Source organism: Acipenser ruthenus, chromosome 13, assembly GCF_902713425.1.
Source record: "Acipenser ruthenus chromosome 13, fAciRut3.2 maternal haplotype, whole genome shotgun sequence".
Classification (NCBI taxonomy): domain Eukaryota; kingdom Metazoa; phylum Chordata; class Actinopteri; order Acipenseriformes; family Acipenseridae; genus Acipenser; species Acipenser ruthenus.
Window position 1 is genome coordinate 36,754,380 of NC_081201.1, and position 17,087 is coordinate 36,771,466.

General features: G+C 36.7%; 1 protein-coding gene across 2 annotated transcripts; it reads left to right on the plus strand.

Annotated features, from left to right (window-relative positions):
• Positions 1–896: 896 nt before the first annotated feature.
• LOC117418539 (kazal-type serine protease inhibitor domain-containing protein 1-like) lies at positions 897–14,571 on the plus strand. Of its 2 annotated transcripts, none has more exons than XM_058985250.1 (5): positions 897–1,017; positions 2,556–3,188; positions 8,348–8,508; positions 10,392–10,539; positions 10,705–14,571. In XM_058985250.1, the coding sequence occupies exons 2-5, from the start codon at positions 2,687–2,689 to the stop codon at positions 10,797–10,799; spliced, it is 906 nt and encodes a 301-aa protein (XP_058841233.1). In that variant the 5' UTR covers positions 897–1,017; positions 2,556–2,686; the 3' UTR covers positions 10,800–14,571. The 2 variants fall into 2 exon arrangements, with proteins under 2 accessions (XP_058841233.1, XP_033887589.3); XM_034031698.3 differs by having other exon boundaries at positions 898–1,017; positions 2,561–3,188.
• The last annotated feature ends 2,516 nt before the right edge of the window (positions 14,572–17,087 follow it).

Below are 17,087 nucleotides of genomic sequence, written 5' to 3' on the forward strand. Positions count from 1 at the left end.
TTTCATTTTTAAATGTCAACAATGTGATATAATGAGTGTCTAAATCTGGCTGCAGATATTTAATAAGTCATGACAATCTAACAATTGAGCATGCAGTCACATTTAGCCTGTTATTTAGTGTGACTCTGGGGTGGAGAGGACTGAAATGCCCTGTGCTACACAGCAGGACTGACAAATAACCAGTATGGTTTATCCTAGTTGGCCAGACACACTGTTATTGGACATTTTAATACATCTCGTAACCTCCATGATTCCATAGCTGTTTGTTGTGATGTTTCAGGAAGTTATCCTGGGTTTCACATGTGGCCAAAGGAACTGGAGTGTTTTGGAGAGAAAACAGGGATAAAGCTGAAAAACATCCACATTTAAAAGGCACTAAATGTGCCATAAATTGGACAAACAGCAGAGTACTGTCCTATAAACTACAACTGCAGTTGCTATTTGAGATGATGATAATAACATTCTAAGTGCAGGTACAGTTCACTCAAACAGCAGTTTGTGCAGTTTGTGTAATTTATTAGACTTTTAGTAAGGAGAGGGGGGTGAGAAAAAATGAAAATGTAAAAGGGGTACATTTAGAGAAAGCACAACAGGTGAAACAAAAGAAAGAGGAGGGACACATCGCAAAGGGTGACAATAAAAGCAGGAACGAATAGGGGGATACAGGGTGAGACAAAAGAGAAGAGAGAAAAGAGGTAAATGAAAAATAATAATTGAGATGGCATGTAAATGATGGAAATAAAGAAAACAAGAGAATGGGATAAGGAGTGCAGAAGAGAGAGCAAATAAAAAAGAGGGAGAGAGACACAGGAGTAGAGAGAGGGGGAGGCTGACTAGGGAATCACATTTCATTCTGACGTCACACATCTTCATTGAGAGAAGGCTGAAAGTGGGAATCCTACTGCGAGGCACTGCTAACACACAGAGTAGCGTTTCTGTTCATTACAAAGAATAGCTCCGACAGGAGACAGACCTACTTGTCACAGAAACTGCAGCACTTCACAGCCGTTTAAACTGGTAAGCAACTTTACTTCGGCTAAAAATAGGATTTTCATAGAAGCAGCTGTGTACCAGGTACATTTATTTATAAACAAAAAACAAATACAAAGTAAGGCCAGGTTTTCACAATATGACAGCTTTATTATTTATATATTTTTTATTATCTGCACAATGACATTATTATTATTATTATTATTATTATTATTATTATTATTATTATTATTATTATTATTAAGATAATATTTGCCTCAGTTTGTTATTTTGTATTGTGAGCTTAGCTTTCTTTACTTTAGCCTACCAAACTTTATCATTTTTATTTATTTATTTATTTTTGTTATGAAAAATGCAATGAAACTGTGCTGATTTTGTTTGTTGAAACAGTTTGTTGAAATAATAGATTTTTTCTGGTGTCCAATTGTGATATTTCATGTATACATTTGGAGAATTGTTATGCAGTTGTGTATGTTTACCTGGAAACATGTATGAGCAAACTTGTCTTGCTTGACCTGGGGATTAAAATTATTTCTTATACATTTTTAAAAACTGTAGAAGCAAACAATTTAAAAGTGAAGTGTTTCACATCATCCAAAATAAAATGAATTTCAACAGTTTCAATTCTCAAGACTTTGCCCAGCATCCATGTGTAAATATTTGGCACTTCAATTGATCCCTTCACTAACTTGTGAATGTCATATCGATCGACAGGTTAAGAATTTCTGAAAGGTTTCACATGACTCTGGGGTTTTAGGTTTATCCTGTGGTGTCTGCAGAGAGAAAACTTCCCCGGTCAGCAACTTTCAAGCTCAGAAATGATTGCATTTCACCTGTGATTACCTGCTCTCAACTATACTAAAACAAAACTAAAATGTGTCACAAAATAAACCCTGTTGTTAAATTGAAAAGAAGAAGTTGTTTTTTCTTAGCAGATCTTAGCTGAATTGCCCTAGTTTCAGTTCCTACCCTACTGAAGCTTGCAGGTCTTTCTCTACTACACTACACCCACTACAAGTTCACCTATTCTTTTTCTCTGTCTTATTTAGCCTATTCAATGTAGTCACCAGTGGACATTAAATCAACCTAATGGTTTGGGGTTCATCTTCTTTAATGATATGGTATACCGGTAGGAATATTTGAGGGTGGGTGGCTGAAATTTAGTTAGTCGATCAAATGGTGGACCACCATATTGCCATAGAGAAGCCACATTGTATATAGTTAACTAGGATGCATATCCACAAATACTTTCAGCCTCACTCCCCAGGAAAAATGCCTAATTTGGGTTTGTTAACATAATGTTTAGGAATATCACATGTATATATATATATATATATATATATATATATATATATATATATATAAATCTGCCTTTAAAAAAATCTGCTAAAAGAAAACCAAAGCATGTCTTGGAACAGGAAAATTCTATTAGGTTAAACAAGCCTCCTGTCTCATCTGCCTTCTCACCTATTAATGATTTTCTACCCTGTATCATATTCCACATATCTAATTATCACAAAACTTCATGGCACTTAAAATAAAGAAAATGTTCTGTGTTTCCAAAGGTCAGCTGGGACAAAAATACTGAAGACTTACTGACCAGGGTATTGCAAAAGGTGCCAACAAAGAAGATAAAAAGTCTGGCTGTGAAGTGATGGGTTTTTCTACGAGAAGAGGACCAAACAGCTAATTGGAAATGCAATGCTTGGTGGGCCAAGCCTTCTGCTCTGGAGCACTGGTTCTGCTGTGTCTGAGTTTGTTCTCCTGGCAACCAATCTCAACAGCTCCTGGAAGCCCTGATTACCTGCAACTTGGCTGGAAGAGGCTGCTGGAGGAAGGGGAGAGCTGTGCCGACTGCCAGCCAGACGAGTGCCCCCCTCCAAGAGGATGTTTGTCGGGGGTGGTGATAGACCATTGTGACTGCTGCTGGGAGTGCGCCAATCTGGAGGGGCAGATCTGTGACTTGGACAACACCAACCACTTCTATGGGAAGTGTGGGGAGAACCTGGAGTGCAGGCTGGACCTTGGAGACCTGTGGGAGGAGGAGGTCCCAGAGCCTCAGTGCACCTGCGTCTCCAATAAAGCAGTCTGTGGCTCTGATGGCAAGACCTACCCACAGATCTGCAAATTCCAAGAGGCAGCCAATGCCCAGCCTCGTGCCAACCTGACAGTGTCCCACGAGGGTCCATGTGAAGCAGGTGAGGTTCTACATTCTTCAGCAAGGAATATACAAAATAACATTCATTTATATCAGAACATATTTCAATGTACTCTATTGAATGTGTCTATTTTAAATATTCCAACATATTATTAAATATATTTTGATGAATATCAATAAATATATGTATTGCATTTTAGTTAGGGTTACTTTTTAAAGGTTCACTTTCAATCTGATCAAATAATTGTCATGATCTATACAATGAAAAGCTTTCCATGGAAAATGCAAACTGTTTATCATAAAACAATGTTCTTTTTAAAGTTGAAGTTTTACTTGACAATCTATACTTTTTCAATTCAATGTTCTTTACAAATGCTCTCAAATATAACAATATGTCTGCTTCCAGCAAGCTTACATCTGGGACTAATGAGATCCTTGTATAGGTCTTTTTGCAATTCAATGTTGGAAAAAGAAGCTTCTCTTTTGAACTGACAGCTATTTACAGCTTTATAAAACCAAATAGCCTTCAAAACCTTTTCTCAGCAGGCTGCTTTGTGAAGCTGTCAGAAGTCGTAATTGTAAGTTGAATCATAGGCTGTCGGAAGCTAGCTAGGTAGGGACGTCATGTCACTGACAACATGATGAAAAGGGTTTAAATGACAGATAGTACTGTGATGTGCATTAGGCAACGCAAAGGGTTACTGTAATGTCTCTATCACTCAATACTATGGGTGTAAAGTTCTGCTGCTTTTTCCATGAAATGAATGCCTATACTACTCAAAAGGTGCTGTATAGTTTAACTCTCTTTGAATAAATGTAGTACTGTCAAGCTTCCATATTTAAATAAATAACTACATTTCCAACCTGTTTGCAGGGCTTTAAGGCACATGGTATGACAACATGCTTGTTTCCATACTGTTTTAAATGAAGCATTTCCATTAAAGACAATGTGTCCCAAAAGCCTACCAGGCAGTACCTTTACGAAATGGTAATGTAAAGATGTTTTTAGAGTTCTTTGAATGTCACATTTGGCTGACGTGCCTGGACTATCCATTCAGCAAGACTGAAGCCAGAATGCCATTTCCTGAATTTTAAAAACTCTGTAGTGTAAAATGACATGTTTGTGACAGTCGAAGGGGGCGATGTAAAAGCAATATCAGAATGAGTACTATATTGCAAGGTCAGTGTACATACAGTACACACACTCACAAGCTATCATTCTGTTCACTTCCAAGAGATTACTTCCCTAAACAGGAAGACACAAGCACTATAAAGGTATTGAGAGGCTCTTGCACTTGCACTTGCGGAGAGCAATGGAGGAGACCGGATTAAGCAAAAGGGCTGAACATTTTTCACAGGCAAACTCCCCTACTCCAGAGAAAGTGTATGACCATAAGCCAGTGTAATATGATTTAGCTTGCAGTGTCCTGCTAATCTGGCAGACAGATCTGCCAAAACAAAGATTGCATAAAAGTTATAGTTGATACAGCAACCAAATGGCTGGGCAACACTTGCGGTACTACATTTACAATTACATTTACATGGAATCCTTTTTAACCAGTGCTTTTAAATCTGTAATCCATAGCAATCAGGTACATGATCCATGGATGGCTTTGAGTTGTGAAGCATTCCACTTAACTGCTTGTCAATCCTCCCCTATCTAAAGATAGGAAGGCGTCTAATTATGACTTAAATAAAAGTGCCGCAAAATATGAATACACTTGCTCTGGCTATGTTAAGATATTTGTGATTCTATATTATTTACTATACCACTAGTATGTTACTTTAAAAGTAAAATGTACATACAAGTTTTGAAACATTTTACAATGGATTTGATTTGAGTTAGACACATTTTCTCTGGCAGTAGACAATAGCTATGGAATCTATTATTATTATTATTATTATTATTATTATTATTATTATTATTATTATTATTATTATTATTATTATTATTATTATTAATGATAATAAACATAATAATAATAATCACTGTTCAGTCATTATACCAAACAATCTACCATAATAGTACATATAGAGATGCTTGAATTCTACTGTTTTCTTGCAAAATCAAGCATTCTGTTTTAATTAAATAAAATAGAACAATTCATTTGGTATTTGTAACACTTACTTGATTGCAGAAAATAATTAGCACTAGTTGTGCTGATTGCAGAAGGTCATTTTAAAAGTACTCTTCCTGATTGCAGAAGGTCCTTTTAACAGTACTCTTTTCTGCCATCCTCTTGATTGTTGACTGGTATCTGTAGCTTAGCTCAGTGATAAATTACTGGAGAGCAGAATGTTCCCTCTAAACATGCATGAAGGTGTATAGTGTTACAGTATCCGAAATATTTACATACATGGGTCAATGAGAAAGTCCCCTATACAATCCTTGTTTGAAATGTCTTTCAACACGGACACGCGTTGGATTGCCACGCTACTACCAGCATCTGGTTATCAGGTGAGTTTGGTTTATTAGCCATCGCCCCATGCTGTTTTCAGAAACAACAAGTGAAATTAGGTAGTAAGTAAAATAATAAACCTGTTTCAGTTAAAATTCCAGATTTTTAATTATTATTCTTTTAATTTTGGCATCATATCTGAAACAAGATGCTTGAACACCAATGTGAAGGTACTCATTAATCTATAGTTATTGAATCAATCCACAGATTTAAATTTCTTTTGATAAAGTGCCCCAGATTGAAACTGGCGATCTGGGTGATCTGAAATACTGTGTCTTGTCTATCAAACCAGTAAAATACTCATAAATTCGGCTCTTCCTGAAGGCTACTGCCACCTTCAACACCTTTACATGCAGTCTACTTGTGTTATTTACCCTGAAAAATATGATTGGCTGTAAGTCGATGCACATGACTGAGGCTGCCAATCAAAAGAGCCTTGGAATACCTTCAAAGAACAGGGGGTGGAACTCTCAAATTACGAGGCATAGGGTGTTAGTAAAGCTTCATATTAACCCTTAGATCTGCAATGAAGCAGACTAAATGAGTACCAGAGACTAGGGCAGGAAGGAAAGAGACACCTACATGAGCTATTACATTCTGTACAGCTGAAAATTACTTTTGTGAATACAAGCCTGCAAAAAATTAAATAACAGAAAATAGAGGATAAAGAATCAAGTTCTCAATCAGTTTAGTTTTTAGTACCTCTGAATCACACTTGATTGGCAATCTGTGCCAGCCACGTCAATGGTTGAGAATGTTGGGTGTATAGTGATGAAAGATCTTTTCTGGAGAATTCAGGGTTTTAAATAAAAAGAAGAACCCTGAAAGGACTGTTATCCCTTCTATAGACCTGACACAAGAATACTTTGTTTCAATAGTAGTGAAGAGGTTCAGCGGGGTGGTAAGGGAAGGAGGGGCGTGTGAGGTCAAACCATGAGCCACAATCTCTTTGATCTTGCGGATGTGTAAATTTCACACATTTTTGGGACTATCAGGCTTCTCACTTTCATTCCTCCCGGGTTGATAAGGTTAAAGCCTGAATGAGTAATGTTACTTTATCTTGTGTCAAAGGCTTCCAAGTCCAGAAATAAAAAGGCTGGTTTCTTTCTATTACTTCATGAATGAAATAATTTAATGAATATCTAACTTCAAAACCATCATCTGAATTGTGATATTGACAACCATTGTGGAGTATCTTCAAGACATCACAAACCAAGCCCGGAAAAGTTCACGTCCGGCTGCTTGCTTACTGTAATTATACTGCAAATGGCTTTCATTTCTAAATGGCTACTTCCTTGTTGTTTTTAAGAAGTCTCTGTAAGGGGAAATCCAATCCAAAACTAGGATTTCAGGAAAAGTGTTATTGTTGTTGTTTGCTGGTGTTTCTGGTGTGCTGACTTGCAGTAGTTCACTATGGCAGGAGACCATATTAAAACACAGACCCAGATGTAAAAAAACATATGTGAAAAAAAACAAATCAAAATGTTTTCTTAACAGTGGAAATAGATATGTGCAGCTGATGTTGATGTTGATGTTGTGAATGCAAGTGAGGATACATTTTGTTGGTATATGGAAATGGCTCTTGCTAAGCCACTTTTTAAACTGCAATCCATGTTGGAAGTCAGGGCCAAGTCTTTTTATGCCCGACTTTTATCTAAATCGTGGCCTTGAGGGCATTTGTTCGTAGTTTCTTTTGTTCAGGATATTACTTTTTGAAACACCACTTTCATTTCAATTCAAGAACTAACATTCCACATATTCTCCATTTTCAGTTATTAACTTAAAAAAAATCTTTAGGTTTATCGTCTGTAGCTAGCTGACTACAAAATAGGGAAGCCACAGAATTTAAATATCCTTAATAATTCAAGGCAGTCCTGTTGTACCTGTAACTTATTTTATTCCAATATCTAGATTTAAATTTCACAAGCTTTAGAGGCCATAGAGAAAGGTTCTTTGAGCTCCTGGCTGTATGAGTAGAGATATTGTACATGGGCCATGAGGCTATTTTGGCAGTAAGAGTAACCTTTCTGGTAACTGTAGTAGTCAAAAAAGATTCCTGGTTGGTGTCATTGAGTTTATTTGTGCCACTGAACCCCAACTTACATTAAAGCATGAGAAGCGAGCTCTGCTGGGGTTCAACATTCTCAGGAAATGACATTGTGCACCTGGTGCAGCAGACAGATTTTTTTTTGGTCCCCTGCGTGCTGTGTTCTTTGTTATGGGACTCCCTTTCTCCTGAAGTGAAAGTCAACCCAGGAGACTTTGTGGATTAAAGCAGACCCATCGCAGTGGATGAAGGATAGTGATATGTGGGGACTGTAGAGAGCTAGCACTGTACACACAGCTGTCACCATGGAAAATCAATTAGAGAGCAGTCTGCCGAGAGAGAGGCTCCCTCCGGGATTTCATATCCTTAAGAAAGTTCCAAAACAATATGTTTAGAGATGGGCAAAACAGGAAAACACATGATCTAACTGAGAAGAATGCATGCAGAATCAAGAATTGCCTTTCTGTTCCCATAATGATGATTTGGAGCCCCTTGTTATCTAGTGCATTTAACTAAAGCTGGTTATCGATTTGCCAGAAGTCCACATGAACATTACTTAGGAGTTGGACTCATACCTTAATGTAACAGCTTTGGATTGCTGTTACATTGTTAAGTATGCCTCCTCCACAACAGTTCACTCTTTGAATCCACATTGTGTTAAATTTCCACTGATTCATGCTTTGTTTTATTTAGCTCCCCACATCATCTCACCACCCTATGACATATGGAACCTGACTGGGAGGGATGTCATTTTTGGCTGCGAGGTCTTTGCCTACCCCATGGCTTCCATTGAGTGGAGAAAGGATGGGACAGAGATGTTTCTACCTGGAGATGACCCGCATATATCTGTTCAGGTAACCGAACTACAGGTTATATATAAAAAAAATAGAGGTTCACAGCGAGTAAAAAAGAATGAAAACTAACTAAAGGTAATACTTTATACCATTTACTTAGCCTAAATGTGTCAATTATTTAAAAAAAAACAGAAGCTAGTAACTGCCAGGTGTCAATTTAACATCAGTTATAAAGATGTACACTTCTAAATATGAAGCTGTTCAGATTGAATGGCTTCCTGAATGGCATCTGTCTCTCTGCGTGCTTGGAAACTATTTCCCCACTGCTCGTGAATAGTTTGCCAGCGAGAATGTTTGATTAATTGGGTTCTGATGCTTACTTAATTACTTACTTAATGTAGCTAACTGAGGGAGATGTTTTTTTTTTTGTTTTTTTTTGTCAGTACTGTATTAACACAGTCATTAAGCGCATGATTAAGGCAAACACCCTGGTAATTAATTACCTTTTAACAGAAAAGCATCTGTGTTTATTTGATACAAGATTGTGATTTAAACAGAACAGCACAGAAAGCTCTGAAATGATTTTTTTCACGTTCTCACAGCTGGTTTTCGAGGCTGGCTCTTTGAAGGTGAAAAACACAAAACGAGGGGCCATTTTTGGCTTTTGAATTTATATTTAAAGGTTGTGGGATTAAATCTTCCATGTTGAAAGGCGACTTCCGTCTGGAAATCGAATGCCAATTTCTTAGTAATCCTACAACATATACGGGCAAAGCAAAGTTGCTTTACGCCTAACGTCCCATTACATTTAATTTCACCCACTGTAGACTCCCAAAGTTTACAATGTTGCAGGTGCCAAAGAATTTAAATAGTAGCACTGGATCATATAAAAGTATACAAGTATACAATTGCTGGTTTTATGCGGTGACATTATGAACGTGAGCCTCAACACCAACTCCACCCTTTGGTAACCAGGGCAACAGAATGATGAAGAGCTCAGAATAGAAAAGGAGAGGCGTAAATGAACATCAAAGTACGGTTCCAAATCTCTGCAGCAGACTAAGTGCTGCCTCTGCTACTTGTTTTAGAAACCACAGCAACGTGGATAATGATTTTCAGATGTCTGCAGCTTTTTACACTGTTATTTTCTAGACGGCTGTCTAGAAATAAATATTTTATTGGTGTGTTCTGTTTTCATTTTAATTGTTCAGAGAATAGTTTTTTAAATGTGTCAGACATTAAGGTGCACCCTATAGTTACCAGAGAGACAAAGCAACGGACGCTTTCACAACTGTTACAAAATAATATCAGCAGCCAAAGGCAAAACCACATTCCACTTTTTTTTTTATAATGACAGAATTTGATCATTTCTTGAGCATTTCTTTCTACAACAAAAGCATTTCTTTCTACAACAAAAATGTATACAATTCTAACCAGAACATATGGTTTTGGTAGTGCAAAATGCTATTTTATTTTAATAAGGAGAACCATCAGAATTTTCTATTTTATTTTTTTCCACCGCTGTTAGACTGCTGGTACAGTTACCGGGGGGGGGGGTTGGGCGGGGTTAGTCTATTAGGTCTGTAGACAAGGAACCAGAGGATTGAATTAAATTAGAAGCAGAGCCTCCCTCCGATATATACAGTAGAAAGAAAGATTAAAAAAAGAAGAAAGAAAGAAAAAAAGAAAGAAAGAAAGAAAAGCCTGGCTTGATGAGTTGGTTATACAATCAATATGGAAGGTCATTCTTCTCTAAAAGTTCAAATTCAGGTAAATATGCATCACACTGAGTAAAAGGTGAATCTTCTGTGCAATAAATGCACTTTGTGTTAGCAGATATCTAACCGGATGTGGGAAATTAATATTTGAACTATAAATAATTTCGTCATATCGGATAGGAGAATATGTAGAAAAAGCATTGATCTGTGATTTTTTGTCATCAGTTTAGGGGTGGTCCCCAGAAGTATGAGGTGTCAGGCTGGCTGCAGATCCAGCGAATTCGGCTGACGGATGAGGGAACTTACCACTGCTATGCAAAGAACCGACACGGGGAAGTGGCAGCAAAGGCCAGTCTAACTGTTATCCCGCCAGGTAAGTCTGGCTTGCAATAATAATGGATATGTTGATTGCTCTTAATGAACCTACATATTCTGGTGGGTAAAAAGCATCAGATTAATGTGAATTGTGTATATACTACTCTAACACACTTTAATCCTATTCTGTTTTGTATAACTAACGTATTTATTTGTGTTCTAGACCAGATGAATCTGACAGCCCTTCACCTGCTTAGATTACCCCATCACCAAGAGGAAGACTATTCCGACTCTGAGGACTTTGATGACTATTATTAAACCAGCCTCACAGAAATCCCCTTCAGTGTTTTCCAGTGTCTCGGACTACTCAGGTTGAATCCTATCAGAAAAAAAACTATTAATCTTGGTCCTCATTCTAGAGCAGGAGTGAGCAATCGATTTCACTTTGCTAGTTACATGCTCCTGGTGTTTCCTTCTAAACCCTATATTGCTAATTTTTTGCAAGTACGGTCCTGTCGCTGCCACGTTCTGCCAATTAGAATTGTTTCTGAAGGTGCTTCCTGTTGCAGCACTGTAGTAACAAGATGAGGTCTGCAAAAGAAAGCACTTGTAACATTCCTATTATTTTCAGCAAACATGATTAGTTACATGTGCCATGTTGAGTGATCCTGGTGGATTTATCATGTATGGTGGCTAAACTTGAATTTTTTAATTATTCAAAGACTGGACAATTTGTTTTGTCTGTTATTGTATTTCAATGCAAGTCTAGGCTGAAACTGTCTCTGTATGATTTCCTCTGTCTGCCTAAAGCTTTTTTTTTCTTTTCAATGTTACCAGAAGTGGACATAGTATTTCTGTGCTGTTTGCGCCAGCTTTGTTTAACATATTTATTGTTTTCTTGGTATGTACCTGTCTTTCAGATATGACATAACAGTATGGTCAGTTGTTGATTTTACTATTCCCAATATTTTTATTAAATAAATATGTATATGTATTTCAAATTGTTTTATTTATGTACTGCACATATTCATTTTTATTTTAATAAAACATAAGTGTGCTGATTAGTGCAGTGTAATGCATTTACCACTAAAGTATGGAGATGCATCCCACATTTTCACAAAGAAAAAATACTGCAACACAGTGGTTATGTCTGGTATTTTGTTATAAATTAGTATGCAAGGTCAGAGATTTTTATTAGAAAATAACTGCTACTTTTTTACTTGTTTACTTTACATCCTTGTATCACAACATGCATTTTCATCGTAAAAGGTTTGCATCAACAAATGTAATATCATTAGCAGATACCAATGAAGGCGTTAACCAAAACTGTATCTGTTGGACTTGAGTTTACTGTGAGTTTTACCTCAGACTTTATGATTGCTGACATTAAGGACACATTTAAAACTGAAAACTGCATAGCACAAGTTCCAACACTTTAGGGTCTATATGTTATGATCTACAAAGCACTAGGTGTAAATGGTTCCACTCTTTCTTTCTGTATTCATCCTGCAGGTGAGTAGAGAGCTGTACTTTCCCTTAATTAGTGAGTCATGTGGAGTTGTACATAGCAGTGTAATCTGACACCGATTCACCATAGAAGGTACATTTTTTAGTGAGTTTGTACACTGTAGTTCTTACTTTATGTTTATTTGTGTGGTTTCTCTTGTTACAGCCTATAAGGTTTTCTGTTTTGCTGTTTTCTTCGTATCTTCTCTTTTATTTTTGCATTGTAAGTCGTGTTTGCAGAGGTGCTTGGTTTTGAAATTCGGATTTGCACTATGATATCAATTGTGTGCTTTCACTGTCTGATAGCAGTGTTGTTTGGGGTGCTGTTATGCTCTGGCTAACACAGAAATCCTGCACTGTGATTGGTTAAAATGTTCACAGCTGGATAATGTACAATACCGCAGTTTCTGAAAGAGATGTTATTTGGGAGGCAGTGGTCCCTAGTGGTTAGATGTTATTTGGGAGGCAGTGGCCCCTAGTGGTTAGCAAGCAATGAGTTCCTACATGTCAGTCTCATGTCAGCCTCCAACTGACACTGGGCAAGCCCTGTGCCCCCTGTTTACCACATCGTTTCATGCCTTATATTGCAGTTTATATTCCCCAAATATATTTATACTGTAGGTGTAAGGACACAAGCTCTTTCTCTTACTTATAACCTGCCAATCACTATACTATATAAGCAAATAGGCATGCTCCTGTTCTGACTTAAAACTGTAGGACGTTAATTGACATATCCAAGCTCTGCAAAAACAGAAATGTAAAAAGGTCCTTTTACTCCTGATCATGTGTTGAATAACAGTTTTCTACATGGGGAGCTAAGGGAACAAGCTTAAAAATGTAAAAATTATATCTTTTTTTTAACTATACAACACCACATCTTGAGGTAAACAAGAACATAATCCACACAGCCAGGCTTTCAATATACTCCAGTTTCCCTACACCACAGCAGTGCGTTTTGGGAAATCCAGTTCATTAGTTTGACTTTGCTGTTTACACTGTAGCAGCTGTGCTCAAGAGTTGCACCTCTAACAGTGTCCAACTGGCAGCCAGTCTGCGTACCCAGGCCCAGTCCTTGCAGAGCTCAAGTGCTCTGATCTGCTTGTGCTGTAAACAGTTTGGACACTCTGGATATAAAGCTATTAAAACAGATCAATTTATTTACTTATTACAAAGCATGGAGCATATGAGTTAAAGGAGTGATTAAGGGGATGCCCTTAAATGGGAATCAATGAAGACAAAGGGCCTAGCTCATAATGGTTCCTTTATTGTGATCAAGGTGCAAGAAGAAAAAAAAAAGGTTTAAAGGAGAAGCTTGGGCCGCTATCATTTGTATAGGTTTATAAATAGAACATGTGAGACAACGAAAAGATGTGGGGCACATACAGTAATGCCTGATTTTTGGCAAACAAACATGTTCACTATTTCTATACATATAATAATATCCATTCCCATTATAATAGCTTCAGTACCGCTGCCAGTGCCAAGATCTGAGAGCTCCTATTTTCCCTCCTTTGGCTCTGATTATTCCCTATAGAATTCTAAGAATTCCAGTTTGAAAGATGAAACCAAGCCAACAAGAGGAAGCTATTAAGAGCATGAAATGTGTGTCATATTAAGATGGGTAAGTCCAGCTCCTGAGAGTACTGAATTCCATTTCTCTCACATTTGTAATTCCAAAGCAGTTTTGTCCCCAAAAAAGTGGCTACATTAGACAACTAAGAATACATGTTTCCAAAGAGCTCCCCTTGCACTGAGCTGGTGCAGTAAACTGTCTGACTCGAGTTGGGCTAACCCTCTGTTAGTTTTTGACACATTCTCTGGGGTTTTCATTGTTTGCAAGGCGGACTTTGTACTGTAATATTTTGTACTGTGATATTTTGTAACAACTGTAAGTCGTCCTGGATAAGGGCGCCTGCTAATAAATAAATAAATAAATAAAAAAATAAATAAATAAATAAATAAATAACACAAATAATAATAATAACAAAGCATCTCTGTTTCAAGCACTTTGTTTAGAGGTGTGACGGGCTATGTGCTGAATCGACAATACTCTTACTTCCACCCTCTTCACTCTCATGTACTCTTCTGGTGTCAAAATATCTCTCCGCTGAACCATCTGCTGCCCATTGTGAATCAAGATGCTTGTGTTAATTGAGCTAATTGGACCCAACAGCTCTAACACAAATTAGAATATGTTTGGGCATGCTGGGGACATCTGGTACACTTGCAGTCTCTAAAGCCAAAGGAGATTTTGAGAGCTTGATTTTCAGTTTAGGGAGCCGTTATTACGAATTCAGACCTTGTGTTAAGAAAGTATCCTACTGGCATCTCAAAGCCTGCCTCTGCATATTAGTGCAAGTTCTTTGATACGTTATACCTGCAACATGCATAACAGCGCCCCCTACTGATGCGATAAGAGCTGCGACTGTCCTACCTGTTTTAAAATGGATTGAGGATGCATTTCTAAAGCAACAGCAAAGCAGTTAGATTGTGGCATAACATAGTGCTGTGACTGCAGTATAAAGACTGCAATTTAAGATCTTTATAATTCTCAGTAAATAAATGTTATTAACTTGATGTCTGTATTGTAACCAACATTGCTTTGCATTAAACATTTGTTTGCCAACAGACTACTGGGTCTACCTTAGTGTATATATTATTTTGGTAGTATTATATACTACATATACTATATATATATATATATATATATATATATATATATATATATATATATATATATATATATATCAACTATAGATTTTCATATAGACATTCATATATAATAAAAACAAACCTATGAGACCTGAGCTGTATAATTTATGAGCTACAATGTTAGAGAGGGACACCCTTTAATATTGAGATATTAAATAACCACCACCATAATTTGACATGCTTTTTATTATTCAACAAAATGCAAATGGTGTAATAAAAACGTTTTGGGCGCTGAATACAATGTTATCAATGTGAAAGAGCTGAGGCACGGTTTTAATAAATAATGTCAAGACCATCTTATGATACATTGGTTTGCTAAATAATGCATTGGCTTTATGAATTATTCAAGGGTATACAAACAGATACTCGGATATGATACAGAGTTTTGAATGGCAGCTTCACTAACTAACTTGTTGGTTTATGGATGCTTCCTTCAGTGGTCATGGGTTCAAATACTGCTTTTTATTTCCAGAAAAGGAATATAACACTTGAGGACACACTAAATACCATGTCCATTGTTTCACTTTGCTTCCACAATATTGATATGTAGTTTCTAATAGACCAGTGGTTCTCAAACTTTTTTGTACGCGGACCTCCTGAATTATCATTATTTTTTATCTCGATAAATAAACAATAAACAGTATAGTTTACTGAAAAATAAGCACATAAAATACAAATCACTATAATATTAAGAATAACGGTAGCTTTAGCTATCTTTCTTTTAATGTGATGGATGGGCTTGTTTCTGTGAGCAAAGTTATTTTAAGATTGGAATTTTAAAGAATGCTTCTAGTTTACTATTCTTTAAGAATTTACTGAAAGGAAAAAAAAAGATTGTTTTATTTTGAAATTGATAATTACAGCAGAAATTGATTTATGTGAATTAATAATCTGTGAAGTTACATCCATGATGTACCAGAACTGTCAGAGCTACAAATCTCCAGCTAGAATCTTTATTTATAAAAAGAATGTTTGGATGCTGCATGCTGATTGGTTGTTGATGATTTTTACTGTGCAATTAAATAGTACAATGAACGGAGGAACTTATTTTTGCCAAAGCAGTTCGATTAATATATTAGTAATACACTACATATTAAACTCGCAATAAATATACACATTGTTGTGAGAGGTCTTTTAAAATTTAAAAACATTTATGACATTCCTTTCATCACAGTTGATCCTTTTGGAGGCATGACAGTAGACAAGTGGCTAGAATTACAAGAAGCAAAACCTCTGTTGAACAAAAAAAAAGCATGAGATGCAAAGATCTAACAAGTCAACAACTTAATGAAATAGAAGAAAACAAAAATGCATGGGCAGCTGGTGTTTTTATTGGATGGAACATAAAGAAATGGTAATCGCCGTCAAAACAATTTGTCTTGAAAATGTAAAAAGTCTGTTACGAAAATTCTATCCAGTGGGTAATTCGGCTGGTCAAGAGTACTCAATTTCTACCGGGTTCTCCCCAGGAATTCTGTATAGCCTTATCTTAAATATATAATATTTAAATATATATATATATATTTTCACCCAGCCCCTGCAAGTGATCTAGTCTGCTAGCAGTGCATTCAATCCTGTAGCAGTAGCATCTGCAAGACGGGCAGCAACAGCCACTTAGCCAGATGGCCTGCCCAGCTAAAAAGGTCTGAGAACCCTGAGCTTTGTTATGTTATCCTGCGTTCTGGTCTTAATCGCTCCGTAAACAGTGCTGACATAAACTGCAATGATAGCCTGTTAGTGACCAAACATTTTAAAATGCCAACAATGTATTTTATATTAGCTTCTCCATGTCAGCAGTATGCGTGGATAGTGAACTTTGTCTTTGCCTCCTTTTCTGTATCTTTACATTATCAACAGAAATATGTGATTGGCATTTTTAAATGCTTGGTTATAAAGGTAACAAGGCTAATATTATGGGTTATGTCAGCTCTGTTTACGGAGCGATTGAAAGGCTTTATTCATTTTAATTATATTTACAAACGTTGAAAACCTCCAGTTTAATGTTTGCAACAAATAGAACCTTGTTTGAGGGACTATTTTTTTCTCCAAAGCAGAAGGATATATAATAAAATCGTTCTGTTTTAAATAAATAAATAAACGGGTTTTTTTTGTTTGTTTGTTTTAATTGTATCCGTTGTATAAGTGGGATAACACATTCCAGGGCTTAAGTGCGTTCTGTTGTATTGACATACAGCTTCGCTTTGTGCCTCCAACCAATCTACTGCCATATGCAACACAACGCAGGCCCTGTCATGCGGTATCCATTACTTTACCAGCTGCTGTGTTGAATGCATGTAAGCGCAATACACAAATCCTCTCCGTGGACCACAGATTGAGAACCACTTTATTAGACTATTACTTAAACATTCAAACATATTCCCACAGCCC